Source organism: Sciurus carolinensis, chromosome 7 (assembly GCF_902686445.1).
Source record: "Sciurus carolinensis chromosome 7, mSciCar1.2, whole genome shotgun sequence".
NCBI classification, from domain to species: domain Eukaryota; kingdom Metazoa; phylum Chordata; class Mammalia; order Rodentia; family Sciuridae; genus Sciurus; species Sciurus carolinensis.
The window spans coordinates 115,553,743-115,574,820 of NC_062219.1; the positions used below are offsets into that span (position 1 = coordinate 115,553,743).

A 21,078-nucleotide genomic window follows, 5' to 3' on the forward strand; every position below is an offset into this window, starting at 1 on the left:
ACATACTGAATCTTAACTGTAGACTTGATGGGGTTGGATTATTATCAATTTGAAATCCAGTTCTGACACCTATCAGGTATGTTCCCTTAGGAAAGTTGCTGAGCCTCCCTAAGCCTCAGTGTCCTCACTTGCAAAAGGAACACCCTATTGATGGCAGCTTTGTTGCATTAAATGATGTTTAGTGTAGTGCTTGGTGTGTAGGAAGCATTCCAAAAGTCATATCCATTCCTCCTCTGACCTCTTCCCATTAACACCTTTTCTTAACAGAGAGGACAAGATTGTTAAAGTCCTTTGGGGGCACAATTAGAGAAGCGTATCTTGAAAGAGGGAACTGACTCTGAACCAGAATCTGGGCTAGGGCAGAGGGGATGTCATGAAAAACGGTGTCTCCTAAGAAGGGCCAGAGGAGTTTTGGGAGAGGAGGAATTTGACTCAGGAGCAGCCAGAAAAGACTCTGGAGCATGACAGAAAAGAATTTCAGTATATTCCAAAGACAGAGGTTTATTTAGGAAAGTAGATACAAATTCAAGGGAAAATGAGGAAAATCTGAAGAGACAAATGTTTTTGATGGTAAAGCAAGGAATACACATTTAGGGGAGAATGTGGGCCATCTTGAGCAAGAAGATGCCTTGGGGGTGGGGGTGTTCCCAGACCTTCTTTTAAAGGAAACTCGATGAGGGGAGGGTATATAGGAATGGCATAAGTTTGACCATCTCAAGACAGTTTCTGGTGGTCAATCTCAGGATCCTTAGGTCGACATGGTCTTTGATATCTGAGCAATAGCACCAGAAATTCCTCTAAATTATAGGTTCATCAAGATGTGGTGCCTCCTTGCTTTTAATCAAATTGCTGGGAGACTAATTAACAGTGCATTGGTAGATTTATAGATTTCCCAGGAATTTGGAAGTAATGGACCTGAAAGAGAGACTGGCTTAGGGCAAGACAGGTCTGAATAAATATGCAGAACTTCTGAATTAAAATCCTATTTTCATGTCCTTCCTGTATGTCTCCTTTCTACCTATTTCTTCATTTATCCCACTTCAAAGCGAGGGAAGTGAGTACTCCAAGCATAAGATCGGTCTCGATCGGTGTAAAATTTAAATATTTCATGGTTGGTGGGCTTTGGTTTGTTTTCGTTTTTGCACTGATTCTGAATTTTCACACTACTGCATTGAAATTTTATCTTAACAATGGAGTTTTCTTGGCACTCCCTTAAATCCTGCACCAAGGAAGTGCCTCTTGCTCCTCGCCCTAGTCCTACCCTGACTATAGTGCTTTCCACCAGTCACAGCATGTCCTAAATTCCGACCCAGAAAAGGCTGGAGGAAAAGTGCCTTTGTGCTGCCCCTTTGAGGCTTCTGCCCAAGAGCGCTCCACAGCGCAGGCAAGAGGCGGGGCTAAAGGACTACAGCTCCCAGAAGGCCGCGCGGCGCCCTCGCTGATTGGCTGCGCGGGCCCCGCCCTCTCGGGGACGGCCCGGGCCGCGAGACCGGTGCTTGTGTGCTCCCTGACCCCCCACCGCCGAGGTGCTCCCAGCGGTCAGTCTTCATGGCGGCGCGGCCGGTGTCCCGGATACTGGAGCGGCTCGTGCGGTCCAGTGCCCGGGGCTGCAGCTCGGGGGCCCCGGTGACGCAGCCCTATCCCGGGGAGCCCTTACAACCCGCCACGGAGGTGAGCCCCCTGCGCCAGCTCCCGCACCTTTCCTGGCAAGGCCCGAGCATTTCACCCCTTGCCCCGAGAAGCACCAGACCTGTCCTCCGAGCCCCTCCGGGGACCACCTCGGCGCTCAGTCGGAGAGCGAGTGAAGTTCCCAAGCTGGGCTGGCAGGCGAGCCTCCGCAGAGCGGAGAACCCCCTTATCACTCCCTTCCAGGACTCAGTTTGCAGAAAATGGGGGCCACCTAGGAAGGGTCTTCGGGTCTGGAAGTTTTGTTAGTACCCTTCAGCCCTGCTTCACTTTTTTACATTTTCTTTTCTATCCCCAGAGTGGAGGGTGTCTGTGTGATAAGGTGCTCCTGTGGTAACAGCTTCATCATAGTGTGACACTAAAAATGTCACTTCGGAGCCACCAACAGTCAGTTGTCACTTTGTAGTCACAGAGCTTTGTGATCTGTCCTTTGCTGGCTCTTTCTGCCTCATCTTTGTTTCCGTTGGGAGGGTTCAGCCTCATTCTAGAGTTCACAGAATAGGACATGACTTCTTCCAGGTTAAGGGTTCCTGCCTCATTTGAGGTTTGGCTCAGGATCCCTCCATCCTTGACAGTGCCCCCTCAGAGCCTTTCATGTCATAACAAGTTCTAAGTTTGTTGTTTTGGTTCTGTGATTAGAGAAATCTTTGCCCAGCATCTTTTACATTTGGTAAACATCTTTTCTATATTAATCTATTTGTTCTTTTCCAGTCTTCCAGGCCAGCATGTCCCAGGATTCTTTGAATCACTCAGTCATTGACCTCTCCATCTTTCTCAATAAGAGGGTGGGACTCTGACCAGAGCACTTGCTTTCCCTAAATCTCAGCCCCTCTGGGATCCTAAAACAAGTAGACCCATTGTTTTTGGAAGTAGAAAAAATTTTAGTATTCTTGAACTCTGAACTTCATTGAGGAAGAGACGGGAAAGCAAAGATGGCTGAGAGATCTTTAAAGAATTCAGGAAGGGAAGTTTCCTTACCCCTCCCCGCTTATTTGGTACTTTTCCTGAGAGGGCCTCTGCTAGGTGACTCAGTAAGTGGTCTCCTTTAGTCTTTATAATAAGTAGAATCAGGTGGGTTGTACCTGTATTTTCAGGTGCGATAGTTCAGTTAAGTTATCCCTGAAGTCCCTGTAAAGCAAGGGAGCAGGAACTCTATGTGGGATCCTGGGGAGAGAAGCTATGCTACCATTTGTTTATACTCAAGGGCAGATGTGATGTAGCAGGAAGAACACTGGTGGGCTGTAGAGCAGAATGTCAGGATTTGAATCCAGCTCCAGTCCTACCCTTTATTAGATTTTTCAGCAAGTCACTTCTCAGACCCTCAGTTTTTTTCTCATCGCATCTCTGCCATAGTGTTAACAGTTAATATATGCTAGCATGTATACTTAGAGGAAAGTCTGGCACATGGAGGTGCTATGTTGGGTAAGCATTTGTGCTAGTTATTATCTTCGATATCCTTGGCAGGTGCTGTGTCCTCTTAGTTTCCCCCCATCTGGACACGCAGGATAGTCATCCTGTCAGCTGTGTAATCACATCTGATCTCTGAATAGTGGGGGCTCCTAAATGCCAGGCCTGCCTCTGCCTTTCTAGGTGTTACCCCATGGCACTTAACACACAGCTGTGCAGGGGCATCAGCAAACTTATTTGGCTACTTGAAATGCAAATAGAGAGGAGGAATGTGAATAGTAGGCTGAGCACTGGAGAGGGAGTCCTACCATCATTCTCCTTCTGCCTCCATTTTCTCCTGGTTGCTGGACTGTTGCTTCATGTCTATAGATTCAGAGGGTTGGACCAGCTCATGCAGTAGGGGAGGATACAGAATTCTGTCTTTAAGAGAATCTCAGAGGTTACATGACTGATATAGATCAATCAGTCGGATCAGCTTATCCACAGAGCTTTCCAGTTGACTAAAACGGGGGTGGGGGCATATGGAATCTCTGTCCCACCTTCCCTTCCAGTGGAGTCCCTCTCCGCACCCCTCACAGGGTTCTGGTGGTCTGTTTTGAAAGAGCCTGCATGAAAAACCCCTGGGCATTGTTAGTGTCAGGATGTGGCTATGAGAGAGAGAAGTGAGGAGTAAGTGGGAACTGGCTGTGAAGACAGTGGAAAGGGGGGGCCTTGACTGGCTCTGAAGACAGGCTGAACAGCTTACACAGGTGCAAAAGGGTCATGGTGGCTTCTAGGAAAGTGGGGACCAGCCACAGTGATTGGGGTGGGCCAGACAACCTTCTGTGCAGGATTTAGTGCAGCCCAGGTTCCCTGTCCTTTCTCCTGCTGGGGCTCCATGAAGACTTCGTTGGTGTAACAAGGGTCTGGCCTGAGGCCCTGGCCTATTGTCTGGCAGGGGAGAGGTGACTTTGGGCAAGGCAAAGGCACCCAGCCGTTCAGGGTACCAGAAAGGGCCAAATGCAGGCAAGGGGATTTTTCAGGAAGGAAGTGGGTGTGGGAGAAAGCAGGAGGAAGATGACAGAGTTGGCGTGGGGCAGGGAGGGAAAAGAACTTTCAGGGGGTACTCTTCCTATCCAAACCTGTACCTCCGTGAAGTGGACTATCCTCACCAGGAGCCACAGGCATGAAGACCCCACACCCAGGGAGGGCATGCTGGGAGAGGGCGGGAGAATCAGGCCTGGGGCTGGGCACTTTGTGTCCTCTCATTGAGTAGATTAATTTTGAGGAAACCCTCATATGTACCATCCCAAGAGCAGGTAAATTGGGGCCATTGATAATTGAGTTCGGAATGTGTCCTTTTTCTCCTAAGTAACCCTGCTATTCTATCTAGATTCTAGAGCTGTTGGGGAGCTGGCCTTTATCCTTCCAGTCAAAGACCCTTAAGGGTAAAGTTCCTCCCTTAACTACCTAAATACCACCCTTTCCCACCTCTATCCCAGTGAGTATGAGGTAGATGAGAGCTAAGTGGTAGCATATGGAAGGCTGCCCAGAGCCTGGTTAGCAGCACTAGTATCAGTGGTCTTAGAGGAACTTAGACTCCATGTGTCCTGCTTTGGTTGGTGTGGTGACAGACCTGAAACTCTCAATCGCAGGCCACGTGCAGTTAGTAGAGTTGGACACACACATCCAATGTAGAAATTACGTTAAGAAAATGACAGTGATCACTTATATGTCAGGAACTCCTCCAAATGCACAGATTAGAATAATAGGATTATTATCTCCACTTTCTAGAGGAGGAAGTGCCCGGTTTGTAATACAGGTTTACCTATTTCACGAACCACGGCTACCACCCTCCAACAGAGAATGGCACCTGATCCTGGTGTAACTAACCTGATGTGCTGAACTGCTTGGCTGAGGCACTCAGTAGAATGAGAATCTCTGGGGTGGGACTCTGTCTTCAGGACTTCCTAGAAGCTCTTCAGGTGACTTTGATGTGTGGCTGGGGTTGAGAACCTTGTGTTAGGCTAATCTATTTTTATAACAGAGACCAGCTCAGAAACGAGTGATTCCGCGTAAGTGGATTTCCCATAGACCACCTTTCCCGTTTCATTAGATAGGCCTGTTTGTTCACTGACACGACAGTTCAACATGTACCAACATTCTGTGCTCCATGCTGGAGATGCCAAATCTGTAGGAGGGCTTCCTGCAGGGGAGGCTGCCTACTCCAGGTTGGGGCCTGGGAATGTGGGCAGCCTGGAGTGTCCACGTCTTTGACATGTCCCAGCCAGCCCTGAGTGCGCAAGGTCCCTGTCCACCCTGGTAATCTCCTCTGAATCCTGGATGCCTTTGGCGTAGATTTTTTTTTTTTTTTTTCCTCCAGAATGTTGAAGGGAAAGGGAAAATAGCAAAAGAAGGCAAGTAGGCCAGGCAGCGTGGGAGGAGGAGAGGCAGGATGGAGTGCCTGCGAGCGCTCCAGGCTCCGCTGCTCCTCTTGCTCTCTGGTTTCTGCCAAGTCATGCTCCTTGATCCTCTCACCTCCCAATTTCTAGATTTATTTTGGCTCCTCCTTCACCCTGCTACTCCCCACCTTATGTTAGAGTGAGGAGAGCTACTTGGCAGGAGGTAGAGCTTGTGGTGATTAACATGATTAAATTGCAAATAGCTGTTGAGTGGAAGGAAAGAGAGCAGCAGTGTCATGTACCCCAATCCCTCCATTTTTCGTTTTCTGGAGTCTGATGGCCAGTGGGATTCTAGATGCTGGATCAGCCCCTGACTCTTCTCCATCACGATGCGGGAAGAGAGTATGTGACTTAGAATCACAGCAGCCTGCAGTTCAGAGAAATGAAGGTTCCTTCCTTTGGGACTGTGAGCAGGGTTTCTCCAAGGAGGTGAGAACTGGTATCAGGGTAGATAGGGTGAGGAAAGCTTTGTAGGCCCAAGAAAATCATGACACATCCCCTCTTCCCAACACACACATGCTCATACTCGTGCCCCTTCTGTCTTTGATTCAATTAATGGCTCTTAAACCTGCTGCACTTTGGAATCGCCTGGAAAAAATCACAATGCAACAGTCCCAGAGATATGGATTCAGAGGGAATCCAGTGGAATTTTTCTTATACTCCCCAAATGGTTTTTATGTGCAGCCTGGACTGAGGGACTTATCAGTCTCTTCCTCCTAGGTATAGGCACACAGCTAACTTGGACTTCTGGAAGGCCAGAGGCCTCCTGCTCTTGGGTTATAAGATCATGATAAGCCTGGGTATTCAGCTACCAGCTTCTTTACTTCTAGTAGGATCTATAACCTTGTTCTTACTTGACAGTGGGAAAGCAGACCAAAAGTTAAGGAACTTTTTATATCGGGTTGCTGCTGGTCCAGAAATCAGTGTTCTGGTCCCCAGCCCAGAGCCCTGCCTGTAGACCTGACAGATAGGTGCCAGGGTTGTGATTCTTTGTCCTAAAGGTTCTAGAAAAGTAGTTTCTCCTAAGCATAGTCATTGTCCTACCTACCTTGGACTGTCCCTGTGTAATTAGAAGAAAGAACATACAACTTAAAGTCCTGAATTTGAGTCCTGGTTCTGCCAATTGTATTCTTGGACTCCATCCTAGCCTTGGTTATAGTAATACCTTATGTTGGGTGTGGGAATTGAACATTATTTGGGAACCTTAAGATTGGTAAATGTTACCACCATGTCATAATGGTCTCATCAGCGTCTGTCGGGATTGTTGTGCTTTGGAAAGGGGAGAGAGCTGAACAGGAGACAAATCAGACTAGCTGTCCAGTGAGTGGGGTTGGCTTCCTTCCTCTCCCCAGAACTGGTTTGGGCCTTGCTTGGAGCCTGTGGCAATCTCACTGTGGGCCCCACACAATGGGTGCTAATCCTTCCTTCTGGAACTAGGTAGGGCAAAGAATAAAGACTGAAGGAATCCCTACCCACCTTTCCCTCCCCCTGCTGCCCAGCCAGAATTCCCCATCCTCAGCCAAGTGTCTGAGAGGAACCTTCTGTCAGGCCTGTTTCCTAGTCTGTCAATCAGAGGGACCCTCCCAACTCCCCTGAAGTTGCAGGGCCCAAATAAATAAAAAGGTTAGAACTGCTGTCCAAATGTAAGATGGGGAAAGGGCTGTTCACGCCCCATGATTCCCCCTGCCCTGTCCTTGCAGGAGCTGTCTAGGCGGAGACAATTCCTGCGGGAGCACGTGGTCCCCTTCTCCGCCTTCCTCACAGACAGTTTTGGCCGGCAACACAACTACCTGCGGATCTCCCTCACCGAGAAGTGCAACCTCCGATGTGAGTCTCTACCTTGGGCCCACTCTGGGCTGCTGACCCTCTGCTGAAGTAGCTTCTGAAATCTCCCCATGCCCAGAAAGCCACCTCGGTCCTCTGATACTGGTCTTCCAACTTCCTTACCCACCAGCCTTGCTGGCTAGGCCAGGCAGGCTTTGAGGGCCTAGAGAGGTTAAGGCTGAGTTTCAGGATTATGGAAGCTCAGTCCTGCTTGAGGTTAGATTTGAGAACAGTAACGCGATTGGGTCCTGAGCCTCTCACTCTTCAGGTCTCCTTCCTCCTGTTTCCCTTCCATTTTCAAAAGTCTAGGACATGGCAGGGTCAGGGATGGTTGACATTATATGTGAGTGAAATCTACTGCAGCACCTGAGGTCAGCACTGCCAGCCATGAGATGCCCCAATTCTGTGACTGGTCACCCCAGACCGGGCTGACACACAGAGCACTCATTGCATAATCCTCTGCAGGGAGCACTCTGGGGGGTGTGACCCCTGCTAGAGGGACTTCCAGAGGTAGGTCGTTCTCCCTTTCCCTCCTTCCTTCTTTGTTTGCTCCTTACCCCTTCTGCTCCCCTTCCCTTCTCTCCTCCCATTCTTTCCTTCCTTCCCTCTTGCTCTACCCCATAAGAAATGTATTTACTTCATGGGTCAATAAGCACACACACAAATTTGGTACATGCTTAACCAAACATTACATGTGCTGCATTCTTACATTTTTTAACCTGTTCTTCCCAGTCTCTGCAGTCCAAATCTGGACCCAACACACTTCTTGACTTTGTGATAAGATCTTGACTCAATCCTTGAAGAGAGCTGCCCTCTAAGAAGTGGTGGCAGGAAAATGGTGCCCTCTCTCTTCCACAGCTTGCCTATTTGCCCCTTCTGCTACCTCACCCTGTGGAAGGAACACGTCAGTGTTCCATGAAGTGAGACTACCTGTAATAGATAGGGTAGATTTGAGGTCATGTGTGGCTACAGAGGACAGCAGCTTTCCCCAAACCACCTCCTGGCACGCCCAGAGTGAAGTGACTGCCACAGCTAGAGGAGGAGAATGAACAACACCAGGGCCCGGACCTTTCTAGGCAGACCCTGTCCCAGGCTGAGGGACCAGTGTCCCTGTGCCCCAGCCAGACTGTACCCTCAGCATAGTTGACTTCCTTTAACCCTTACTCCCAGCTCCCCACAGAGGGATTGTCAGGCCAGGTGGGGGGCCAGTAAGATGAGAAGGGGAGTCGGGATTTATAGGACCTCTGACTTGGCAAGAGCGTTGTCTAGACAGGGTTTAGGGAAACTCTTGACCTAATGGGAAGCTGAAGAGCAGGGACATCCTGGGCCTGCCTGCCATACCTATTTCCTACCTCCTCATCCCCTTCCTTCCCTCAGGCCAGTACTGCATGCCTGAGGAGGGTGTCCCCTTGACCCCCAAGGCTGACCTGCTGACTACAGAGGAGATCCTGACCCTTGCCCGGCTATTTGTGAAAGAAGGTGTTGATAAGATCCGACTCACAGGTGGAGAGCCCCTCATCCGGCCAGATGTGGTAGACATTGTGGGTGAGTTGGACAAATGTCATCACCTCCTTTCATCTCCTGCCTCCTCCACCTGAACTCAGATGTTGACATTAATATTGGCAGTTGTCATTTGGACATTATGTTCACTTTGTCCTATAACAGGCACTATTTATTATTCCTGTTTTGATGAGAAAAGGAGGCGTGGGGAGATTCAGCTTTTCCAGGGTCACAAAGCTGCTGGATGCCAAATCCCAGTGGCTTGCTATCACATTGAGACCAAAGTCCTCTTCAGGTGGCCCACATGACTAGGCTCCTGCTGGTCTCCATTGGCCTTGTATCTGCCTCCTCCCTCCTCTCCAGTCCACACAGCCAGGTTTTCATGCTTACTGTTCCCTTCCAGGGGACCTTGTGCTTCCTGCTTGTCCTCTTTTAGGTCTCTGCTCAGATTTCAGCCCCTCAGCAAAACTTGACCATTCTGTCTAAAGTGCATCCCACATACACACCCGGGCACTCCTCCCAGAAATTGGCAAGCTATAGCCCAGGAGCCAAATTTGGTTCACCACCTGTTTTTTATATGGCTGGGAATGATTTTTATATTTCTAAATGATGGGGGCAAAAATCATAAGATTAACATTTTCTACCACATGAAATCCTAAGTTTGGTGTTCATTAATAGAGTTTTATTGGAACATAGCCATGCCCATTTCTTAACATATTGCACTTGGCTGTTTTTGCAGAATTGAGTAGTTGCAGTAAAGACCATATTGCAAAACTAACCAGACAGGCTGAAAAAAATCTATTTGGATTTTCACAGAAAAAAAGTATGGCAATCCCTGCTCCCCCTTACCCTAGTTTAATTTTCTTCTTAACATTTATCTCATCCTAGCATTATTTGTTCACATGTTTATGGGTTTTTGTTTTGTTTTGTTTTTTGTCTTTTCTGCTTTTGTTTTTAGTAGTCTAACTCTTCCTTTAACATGGAAGCTCAGGTTGCTGGGCAGGTCTGTTCCCAGCTCCTACACCAGGCCTGACCTTGTACTTTTGTGCTCACTGTTGAACAGACAATTAAAGGGTGGGTCAAAGCACCTTCTCTGGAGTAGGAGACATACTTCTGTTTGAATCTCAGCTATGATTCTTACTAACAGTTTATCTTTAGGCAACTTTCAAAATTCATCCTAAGCCTTGGGGCACTGATAGGACCTATCTTACAGAGTTGACCTGAGTGGGAAATGAGAACCAGTGACCAGTGCTCAGTGGGTGCTCTACAGGCCTCTCGCTTTGTGCTGCTTCTAAGTCCCCAGGACAGGCAGAGGGAGACCTTGTTCATGTCATTTTAGATGATGGAATCAAAGGAAAATAAGATCGTGTTTGGGTGCTGCCTCCCTCCCAGCTGCTCTGGATGGGATCTCCTCAGCTCTCTGCCTCATTTGTGGGATCTGTAAATGTTCTTGCTAGAACCTCCTCACGTGCCTGGTACCGTGTGGGAACATGAAGCTTCATGAGCAGAACTGTAGGCCTTGCTGTTGCACAGCCCACCCACTACAGGAAGCAGCTGCTGGAGTGAATTGCCAGCCACATGCTAAGGCTGATCTAGTGAAGGCCAGGTGCTGTGGGAATCCCAAGGAGGGGCAAAGGACCCTCCGAGCACCCGCCGGTCCCCACTGGTCACTAACCTTGCTAGCACTCCTGTGCTGGGTACGCTGACCCCATGTTACTGCAGGTCCTCAGAACTGAAAGACTGCTTGGATTCCAGGAAAGGGCTGAAGCTGCTGAGCTCGGCTGGTTGCCAGCCCAGCCCCCTCATTCAGACCACTTCCTTGGCCCTCCATGTAGGTTCCACCTTCAATCCCAGTGCTCCATGCCAGCCCTGTGGAGGAGCCAAGGCAGGGAGGCGTACTGGCTGGTCAGCATGGCACAGACTCTCAGCTCTCCATGGAAGGTGGCCATCAACTTGCATAGCCGGGAAGGCTGGCAGCCCTGTTCCCCTTCTTCCACTCCTGGCCCTGTAAATCTTCCCCTTCCCTGCCTTGGCCTCCTCGTCCACTTTAAGGACCTTTCCCTTTCCTGCTGTCATGTGCTGCTAGGCACCATGTAGACAGGTTAGGATGAGGACCTTCTACTGAGGATTTCCCTCTTCCCTCCTGCAATGCTACATGGAATGGCAGCTGCCCTGCTGTGACCTCCTATGGAGCACTTTCAGTCCTCAGGTGGCCCCTCTGATCTTCTCCAGAGGAGCTTCCTCACAGCAAAACCACCCTAAAGGGTAGGGCAGGGCAGGTAGGTGCTGCTGGGGAGGGAGGTCAGGGCAGGGGAGGAAGCAGAAGCCTGAGGCGGGATTTCACTAACATTTGCCCCTCAGCCTCCCAGCTGGTAGTTTTGAGGGATCCCACCCAAGGGCAGAGTGAAAGGATGGCAGGTCATAGGTTTCAGCAGGTTGTGAGGTCCTGTTCACTCCAGGCCCTGCCTAAGCTCCAACAGCCTGGGTGCTGCCTCCCCAGAGCGGGATTGCACCAGGCAGCCCTCTGGCTCCCTCTGTCTGCTCAGTGGGTGAAGGTCCTGTTGTCCACTAGAACTTTCCAAGATGATGGGAAGTCTTTGTGGTCTGATAGGGTAGCAGTAGGCACATGTATTTCTGAAGCACTTAACATGTGACTAATGTGACTGGAAAGCTCTTATTACCCTTGCAATGTGAATAGCCTCATGGCTAGCAGCTGCCATGTTGGACAGGGACTCCCCCAAAAGAAATAAGGGAGGGGGAAACAAACATGCAAGTGCATGGTGGTGTTGGGGAGTTTGCAGAGCCTTGTTTGTGTGGTGACTTCAGATGACCTGTCACTGTCAGGTTGGTGGGGCTAAGCTTCAGTGCTGCTGTCTCCTTTACTTTTTCCTCCCCTCTCTCCCCCCTTCTTTGTCTTCCATTTCTTCACTCCTTCCCTCTTCCTTATAGAGAAGAGGTAGATCCCACAGCTTAAATTCTCAGAGGGCCTAGTGCAATGGGGAGCCATTGACAGGTTTTGAAAAGGGTGACGATTTTTATTTTTGATGGACTCCACTTGTATAGAATTCTATAAAATATAATCCTTGGTTCTTGAGAGTTTTTGTCATTGGTCTATGACAAAATGATTTAATCTACTCTCATTTGTTTTAATAATGTTATCAATTTCTAAGGAAATTGATTTCCCCCAACTTTTTTTTTTTTTTTTTAAGAATAAGAACACTGGTAACCACTTCTGTCCACCTTTTTGACCTTCCCAATCCTGTCGTCTTGTCCCCTTTTCCCCCTCTACCATCTGAGGCAAACACTCGTAAATTTTCTTTCCCTTGCTTTCATAAAATCAGACCGAGTGTTTTTGAACTTCATAAATGTGCTATATGTTTAGTCTTTCAAGGCTTTCTGTTTTGATGCCAGTGAAATTCATACATGGCCTCCAGAGTCATTCTTTCCTTTTTTCTGTGAGCTGCTGTTTCATTATGTGACTGTACTTATGTCTTAGTGACCATTTGAATTGGTTACCATTTTTTGGTGTTGTAAACTGTGCTACTTTGAATGCTGTTATCCTCGCTCACATTTCCTGTTGTACAGTTTCTCTAGGAGCAGAATTGCTGGCTTATAGAACATGTGAATATTTGACTTTGGAAAACAATCTGGCATTGCTTTATAAAGTACTTGTCCCTCTGTACTCTCACCAGCAGAACAGGTCTTGTTGAGCGGCCTCCTTAACACTTGTGGTGCCATTCTTGACTTTTGGCAGTTAAATGTGTAAAATCATGTTTCTTTGTGGTCTTGATTTATATTTTCTGTAAAATCATGTTTCATTGTGGTCTTGATTTATATTTTCATGTTAAGAATGAAGTCAGGTATCTCTTGATATGTTAACTAGCCTTATGTATTTCTGTGTAATAACCTGACCATGTTTTTGCACATTTTTCTATTTGGTTATTTGTCCTTTCATATTGATTTGGTAAAGCTTGTTTGTATATGTTGCAAATACCTTCTCCCAATCTGAAAAAAACAAGCTCTACTTTGAATAATGATACTGTTGAACAGTAGCAGTTCTTAAATATATCAGTGTTTTCTTTTATGGTTGGTGATTTTTGTATCCATTAATGAACACCTAAACCAAGGTCAGATGAACTGCCTGTTTTCTGCTTTAAAAAAAAAAAAAAATTGCATTTAAATTCTTAGTTCATCTATGGATGATCTTTAGGAATCCAACTTAACATCTTTCCATATAGATGGCCACTTTTTCTAGTTCCTTGTATTGAACAGTCCCCACTTCCTCCCATAAATTTGTCATATAGGCATTGATCTGTTTCATGTTCTACTCTGTTCTATTTATTGCTCAGTTTTTCATGCCAGTATTACATTATCTTAATCATTGTAGCTTCAGAATATATCCATTATCCAGCAGGGCAATTCCTTTTTATTATTTTTCGACGGCGCTTTAGCTGTCTTAAGCCTTGCCCATTTAAATTTTAGGATCAGTTTATCAAGTAACATGGACAGTCCTCCTGGGTCTGATTGCATTGAATTGGGAAGCATTAACATCGTTTTTGCTCATACCCTGCCTTCCAGAGCTGTCTTCCTCCTTTGCCCTGGTCTTTGCTCAGGGATCACACTGTGTAGAGTCCTTGTGTGCTGGCCCCTTCCCTTATTCTCTGCTGGGTTTTTGACAGCTGTGTTCCCCTCATAGAGCTCCTACAAAGCAGCCCCTCCTCCACAGAGGCTCCACCAAACTCCTAACTTAATTCCCCCCATATCTTTGGCCCTAGGCATGGTAATGGATCCCTAACTTTGCTAGTCTGAGTGCTGTACTGTGCATTGTTGGGTCCCTGCATCCTGCTCATACCTTTATAAGTAGCCTTCATGGTAGTCTATTTTAACCATCTGAGGTGAACTCAGTTTTATGCTGCAATCCTGACAGGGTCATTTAAAAAAAAAAATTTCTGATTTTTATTGCTGGTATATTTCTATTACCCAACCAGGCTACCAACTCTTTCATCAATGGTATGGTATGGCTGTTTAAATTCTTTTAAGTTTCCTATGCTAATAACTATATAATCAATAACTAAAAATCTGTCTTTTCTTTTCCATCTAATGCCTTTAATTTTAATTTTCTTGTTCTATGCCTTTAATTTTCTTTTCTTGTTCTATTACCATATCTAGGACCTCGAGTATACCGTGTTGGATAATAATGGTAATAAGAGAATGTTAACTATGAGATACTCCTTCACAATCTGTTGAGGCTTATTTTATGACCTAATTAGATTGGTAGTTTCCATGAATATTTTGTGCATATTTGAGAAAAATGTACTAAAATGGATGTAGAATTCTACATATTCATCTGTTGGATCTGGCTTGGAGATTCTATTGTTCAGCCCTTTGTATTGTCATGATCTTTTCTGGCTTTCTGTCTTCTTGGTCTTCCAATGACAAATGAGTGGGTGGATTTGTTAATTTCTCCCCGGGGATTTTGTTGCTTTTTACTTTATATATTTGAGGCAGCTTTACTAGATTCATAAATGTTTAGAGGTGTGTCTTTTTGGTAAATTGAATTCACTACCTAGGTCTTTCTCTTTCATGATACCTTAGTTCTTAATATATATTTGTTTTATTTCACCAAAGTTATAGCAGCTTTTATTATATCTGTTGTATCTGTTTTCATTTTTTACTTTAAACTTTTTAGCGTTTTTGTACTTTAGGTATATTTTGAGCACAGTTGAGTTGCAGAGCACCTGCATAGCAGGTTGAGACCCTGGGTTATCCAGCAGGGCAATAACCAGTACTGCCCCCGCAAAAAAATGTCACCCAGTTGTCTTTTATAGTCAATATCACTATTGAGAAAAGTCTTATTCACTTTGATCCTTGCTACTTTAAGGTGTTACGGTCTTTACTCTGTAAGTTATTAGTGGTGGGTTTTTAAAAATCTGATTTCCTTGAATTTTACTATAGCATTTCTTTTTTTAGTAGTCTAGCTTAAATACAATTTTCCTCAATTGTTCTTTTGGCATTTGATGAAATTTCACTTCGTTATTTTTAAATTCATTTTAGAGGAGGAAAAGTTTGTTCTGGCTCATGGTTTCAGAGGTTCAGTTCCTGGTGAGTTGACTACATCGCTCTTGGCCCAAGGCGACACAGACCCTCATAGTGGAAGGGCTCAGGGGAGAAGCACAGCTCCATTGTTCATGGTGGCCACAAAGCAGAGAGAAGGGGAAGGGGAATCACCCCCGTGACCCACCTCTTCCAGCCATGTCACACCTGCCTACAGTTACCACCCAGTTGGTCCATTCAGACGAGGACAGACTGATTAGGCTACAGCTCTCACAGTCCTGTCATTTCACCTCTGAACATTCTTGCATTATTAACACAGAACCTTTTGGGGGACCTCATATCCCAAACTATTAACATTCTGCCCTGGGCCCCCCAGAGTTCATGTCCATCTCACAATGCAAAATGCATTTAGTTCATCTCCTAGAGACCCATAGCCTTAACAGTTCTAGCATTGCCCAAAAGTCCAAGTTCAAAGTTTCATCTGAGGCTCAAAGTAAACTCTTGTAAAAACCAAAAGCAAGTAAACTCTTGTAAAAACCAAAAGCAAGTTACATATATCTAGTATAAAATGGCAAGAGTAAACATTCTCATTCCAAAAGGAAGAAGTAGTGGCAGAGAAAAAAGGATGGGTCCAAAAGAAGAAAGAAACCTAGCTGGGCAAACAGGTCCCATAACACCATGTACAGCAAAATTTTGCTTTTAATACTAAAATGTTTTGTCATAAGCTTGGGGGAAATTTTCTCCAATATTTCTTTACGTATATCCTTATCTACATTAACATTTTCCTCCTAAAATATCTGTTATCTGCATGTAGCTCCTCCTACTTCTAGCCCTCATGTTTCTTAAGTTATATTTTGATTTTTTACTTTCCTCCTCCTTTTCCTGGGAAGGTTCCCTAGTTTTATCTTCCAGCTCACACATTTCTCCTGTGTCCATGACTCTTGTCATCCACATTCTTTATGTCACAATTATGTTTTTACTTAATAGTTTGTCTTGTTCCTTTTTATACTTTCAGAATCTACTTTATTTCATATTACTATTTCTTTCATTGTGTTTATCAGGCTTATCTCACATTGTTGGTCTGCCTATTTCAGTGTTTCTTCTACTGGTATATCTTAAAGGAGTTCTTGGGGGGTGGGGGAGGAAGGGATTTAGACATGAGCCTAGGTTCCCCTGAGGGTTCCAGCTATTTGGTATGGCTTTGCTTAACTGAAGCAGTTTAAGGCCTGATCCTAGTTTTCGGCAGGGCCGGGGCTCAAGTGGAGGGCCTCAGGTCCCAGAACATCAGTTGTCCACTGATGTCCATTATGTACCTACCAAACAGCCCCCGTGCTTGGTGGACACCAGACCTCTGTTCACTGAACTTCCCGTGAGAAGGGCGTGCTGTGGGGCTGTGCAGGTGGCCTTCCTGCAGGTCTTTGCCTTGAAGCCCTCAGGGGAAGCAGAGTTGGGAAGAAACAGTCTCCTGGGCTTTGGAGAGGGAGCATGGGGGAGTGAATGCAAGGGGTTGTCAGTCCCCTTCTGCTGTCCCCATCTCCTCTCCCAGCAGGGCTGGGCAGTTTCCCTGAGTTCACTTCCAGTGGGTTCCCAGACTGGTTCTCTTGGGCATTTGCCACTGATTTATTCAGTAAGGGGACAGACAGTAATTGTTTCGAGGTGGCAGTGGAGGAGCAAGAAAAGGGCTCTCACTGCCTTGCTCACATTCCCTGCCAGTCACCAACAACCCAGCCCCCAGCCCCCTCTCCTCCCCCACCCTTCCCCCACAGCAGTTCAGAGTAGCTTCCCTCTTCCTGTGAGTTTCTCAAGATTTTTTTTTTTTTACGTTTCTCCAGGATAGATTGGTGGAGGGAGCCAACAATCACTGCTAATTTTCCTAGTTGGCAGAGCCAGAGTGAAGTTCCTTTCTGCTTTTTCACACAGCTTCTATTTTTAAACTCTTATTTTCTTTTAATTTATGTGTATTTCAGATGAGCAAGATGAATGTTGCCTACTGCCATTTGTAACCATGGTCAACATATTGTTTTGGTGTCCCCCTGCCTTTTCCCTGTATCTGGTTGCTGTTTTTAACCTGCTCTCTCTACTTAGAGCACACACACTTCCCTCACCCCGCATGCTGTTTGTCAGAGTCCTTTTCAGAGTCGTCTTTGGTTGTATGATAATCCGTCATCCAGAGATGTGGTCTTCCGTCTGGATTATTTCCCACCTCCCTTAATTAAGTGTTGCTCGGCAATAAATGTCCTTGTCCGTAGCTACAGTTCACAGCTGTGATTATTTCCTTAGGTTAAATTCATAGAAGTAAAATTCCAGGTCAAAGGCATTTTAAAGTTCCATACTGTAACTTCTCCCCAGGATTTCCCACCCCCCGACTCCATAAGCATGGGCATTCATGTGCAGTCCTACCAAAACAGGCTACTAATTTGATAATCTTTTGCCTTTTTCTCAGTTCAGCTTTACTAGAATGCTTTTCTCCTGTTGTCTGTTTTCATGTGAAGCTAGGCTGGTTCTTCACCAAGAGACATCCATTCCGATAGTTTGATGGAAGCACCTGGTCTGAGGACTGGAGAGATCTAGTCAGTAGCACAAAGTCAACTAAAAACCAAGGGGTGTTTGTGTGTGTGTTTCTTGACATTATTAAAGAAAACTTGTTCATCATAGAAAAAAAATTAGATATAGGTAAATATGTTAAAAAAAAAAAGTCACCCGTAATCCTACTGATCAAAGATTACTATTGCGAACACTTTGACAGTATATGTCAGTTATGTATTACTTCAATGAAATACCCAAGGCAACTAATTTTAAAAGAGAAAAGATTTATTCAGTTCACACTTCTGGAAGTTCAAGTTCAAGGTCCGGTGGGTTTTTGCCTCCGGTGAGGACAATGGATGGCAATGGCTGGAGCTTGTGAGAGAGAAGTGAGTGGCCACAGCCACGTCTTGAACCAGGATCAGAGACTAATGAGCAGAGTCCCATGGTCCCTTCTGAGGACACGCCTCAGGGACCTAAGGCCCTGCTCTTAAAGGCTGCACCCTTTCCTAATAGTGCCACCCTGGGGACCAAGCTTTTAACATGTGGGCCTTTGAGAATCACTGAGCATCCAAACTATAGCACACAGCTTATCTTTTCTCTAGATGTTATTGGATTTTTATTTTTTGCTTTTTTTGTCTCACTCTTTTCCTTTGTTTTGTATGCAGTTCAAGAATCCCTTTTGCTCAGTTTCCCAGCTTGCTCATTTGTTTTTCATGTGTTCGTTTTGCTTCCTGTCACGATTTTTCTTTCTGTAGCTATAGTCAGCTCTCTGTATCAGGTTCTGCATGCACAGAATCAATCAACCGTGCATCAGAGAGATTCAGTGCAAAACAGTAAGTCCTTGCTGTTGTTGTACTGTGTTGTTAGGCCTACCTTATTTGCATCTGTACTAAACACAAACAGACTTGTCTTGTCATTATTCCATAAGCTATGCAGTATGACCTGTTTATGTAGCACTTAGGTTGTATTAGGTATGATAAGTAACCTAGAGATACAGGAGGATGGGCATTGGTTAGATGCACATTCTCTGCCCTTTCATAGAAGAGACTGGCGCATCTGTGGGTTTTGATTTGCAAGGGGGTCCCACAGGCTGCCTTAGTGTCTACCTGCTCCTCTAGCCTTGCTTCTGCTCCCTTCCCTTGCTTTCAGGGAGGGATGAGGCCGCTTTGCCCAGATTATCCAGATATGATTCCCCAGCCAGCCTACTTCCTTGACATACCTTGAAATCCCTCGGCTTTTTGCACACAGGACCGCCAGGTTTGGCACATACTGGTCACCTGCAACTTTTTACGGAAACTTCTGGGTGTACTTTGGGCTGTGGTCACCTCTCCATCTGATTCCAGCCACTTCCTCTCTTTCAACCTTTGTCATTCTGACCATCCATGGCATTTTTTTCTTACCCTCCAGTGCAGCTATGAATTTTTTTTTTAAATCCTTATTCCTAGGGAGTCATAGAGTAGAGGTGTCAAATAGTACTTAATCTGAACTCATTTTTTGTTTTTGTTATACAGAGTCACAGACCCTGTGTTGTTGGTTTTTAAGAGCACAGTCCTAGATTCAAGTACATGTGGACTTGAATCTCAGCTGTTCTTAGAAGCTGCATGACTATGATCAATTTTCTTAGACTTTCTGAGCCTCTTCTCTCTGTGTTAGTCAGTTTTCTGTCACTGTGATAAAATTCCTGAGATACTCGACTAAAGAAGAGAAAGGATTGGGCTCACAGTTTAGAGGTTCTAGTTCATTATCAGTTGGCCTTGCCTGTGGTGAGGCAGGAGTGTGTGGCAGAGAAAAACTGCCCACTTTGTGGCCAGGATGCAAAAGAGAGGAAGAAGGGTCCAGGGTCAGACAGTCCCTTCAAAGGCATGTCCCCAAAGTCTCTAACGACCTCCAACTAGGTCCCACTTCTTAAAGGTTCCACCACCTCCCAATAGCACCACCTCAGGAACCAAGCCTCTGACACGGGACTTTGTGGACACTCTAGACCTGAGCCCACAGCGTCTACTAAGGCTGATGGCTGTTGGAGGCACAGTAAGCTGTGCCTGCGGAGCACCCAGCACTGAGCGCACAGTCAGTATTTCATTTCTTGGTTATTAACATAACCAAGACTGGTTAAGCCAAGTCTGGTTAACAGGTCAAGAGAGCTGTACTCCCTCCATCTGTCTGGACTGAGTCTTGCCGTCCAGCCTTTCTCCTGGTTGCACAAGAGCAAACACTGACATCTCCCACCCTGCATTGTCTCCCCAGCCCAGCTCCACCGGCTGGAAGGACTGCAGACCATTGGGATCACAACCAATGGCATCAACCTAGTGCGGCTGCTGCCCCCACTTCAGAAAGCAGGTCTCACTGCCATCAACATCAGCCTGGACACCCTGGTGCCAGCCAAGTTTGAGTTCATCGTCCGCAGGAAAGGTGATTAGACTCGGGATGGGGCGGGTGTTCCTCCCAAGTTCCTGCATGACTGAGTGAGGGGCCCAGTCACTGGCTATAGATGAGCCAAATGTCTACCAACTGGAGAATAAATGCCGATGAACCAGGGCAACCCAGCTCTCCCTGACTCCAGCTCCAGTCCCAGGATGGGGGCGTTTCCAGAATGAAGGCCTTTGAATTTTAAAACCAGTCTCTGGCAAACTGGCTGAGTTGGTCACCCTCAATGAACTTTGAAGAAATGTGGGCCAGATTATGATGGAAGTAACCACCCTGAGATGGCAGGGCCAGGGTGGGCCCTGCTGGGTAGGGGTCCCCAGCAGTCCCCATGGTCGTCCTGTGCCCAAGTGGAAATAAGCCTCTCCTGTTCGCCCCTGCTGTACACCGCCCACACCCTCCTGCTTGGTGGCTTTGGGAGGGGCATGGGAACCAAGGTAGACTGGTAGAGCCAGAACAAGCTTGGGTCTCCCTGGGCCACGGCCTGGCCTCCTTGCCGTGGAAGCTTCAGGGCTGTATACCCTTTGACTTGGGGCCCGGGCTGGCCCCTTACTGAGCACTCTGGAGGGCGAGAGGGACGCCAGGGAGAGTCCGCTCTCTGCCCTGTTCTTTGGAAAAAGGGCCAGTGTCAGTGCCGCCATCCTCTTTCCTCCCCTCTGCCAGCACGTGGCTCCCTATCTGCACCCTTCTGTGTTGAGGGAGCACCGAGCCTCCTCCTTCTACAGGGAGCTGCTCCATGTGCTCTGGAGGGACCAGAAGACAGGTGACATTGCCCTGGCCCTGCTGGCTACTAAGGACAAGACAGCTGTGGCTCGACTGGTGGTACTGACCGGCGTGCCATGGGAGGAGAGAACTCCTAGTCAACCTGGAGGCATTTGTAGTGACCTTGAAGAAGGGGGGATGGTGAGCAGAGGACCTGCAAGGGCTCTGGTGTGGGAAGCAGAAGGGGCATTCGTGGGCCTGACCCCCGTGTCCACTTACTCCCCTCTCCTTGTTTGTCCTTCCCTGGCACATATGTTGGAGCTGGTGTGTCCTAACATCAGGTCTTCCCCCTATTCACAGTCTTGTCACCCCCTTTGGGGGTAGTGCTTTATGGAGAAGCGCACTCTTGGTTCTTGGTTAGCCTAGCAGCATGCTCTATAAGACCTGCACGTTCCTGCCTTTGCCCTCCCTCAGTGGGCAACCAGAAATGCTGTACGGATCAGAGGCCATACCAGGT

At 46.8% G+C, this 21,078-nt stretch overlaps 1 protein-coding gene across 4 annotated transcripts in view; it reads left to right on the plus strand.

Moving 5' to 3' along the window:
* The first annotated feature begins 1,469 nt into the window (after positions 1–1,469).
* Mocs1 (molybdenum cofactor synthesis 1) overlaps positions 1,470–21,078 on the plus strand; it is a 28,841-nt gene continuing 9,232 nt past the window's right edge. For 3 of the 4 annotated variants that reach the window (XM_047557423.1, XM_047557425.1, XM_047557427.1), the window contains exons 1-4: positions 1,471–1,671; positions 7,235–7,361; positions 8,736–8,903; positions 19,683–19,847. In XM_047557423.1, the coding sequence (XP_047413379.1) occupies positions 1,549–1,671; positions 7,235–7,361; positions 8,736–8,903; positions 19,683–19,847 (583 nt within the window). In that variant the 5' untranslated portion in view covers positions 1,471–1,548. Of the gene's footprint in view, positions 1,672–7,234; positions 7,362–8,735; positions 8,904–19,682; positions 19,848–21,078 lie in introns of all 4 variants that reach the window. The other variant, XM_047557426.1, reaches the window with a different exon arrangement.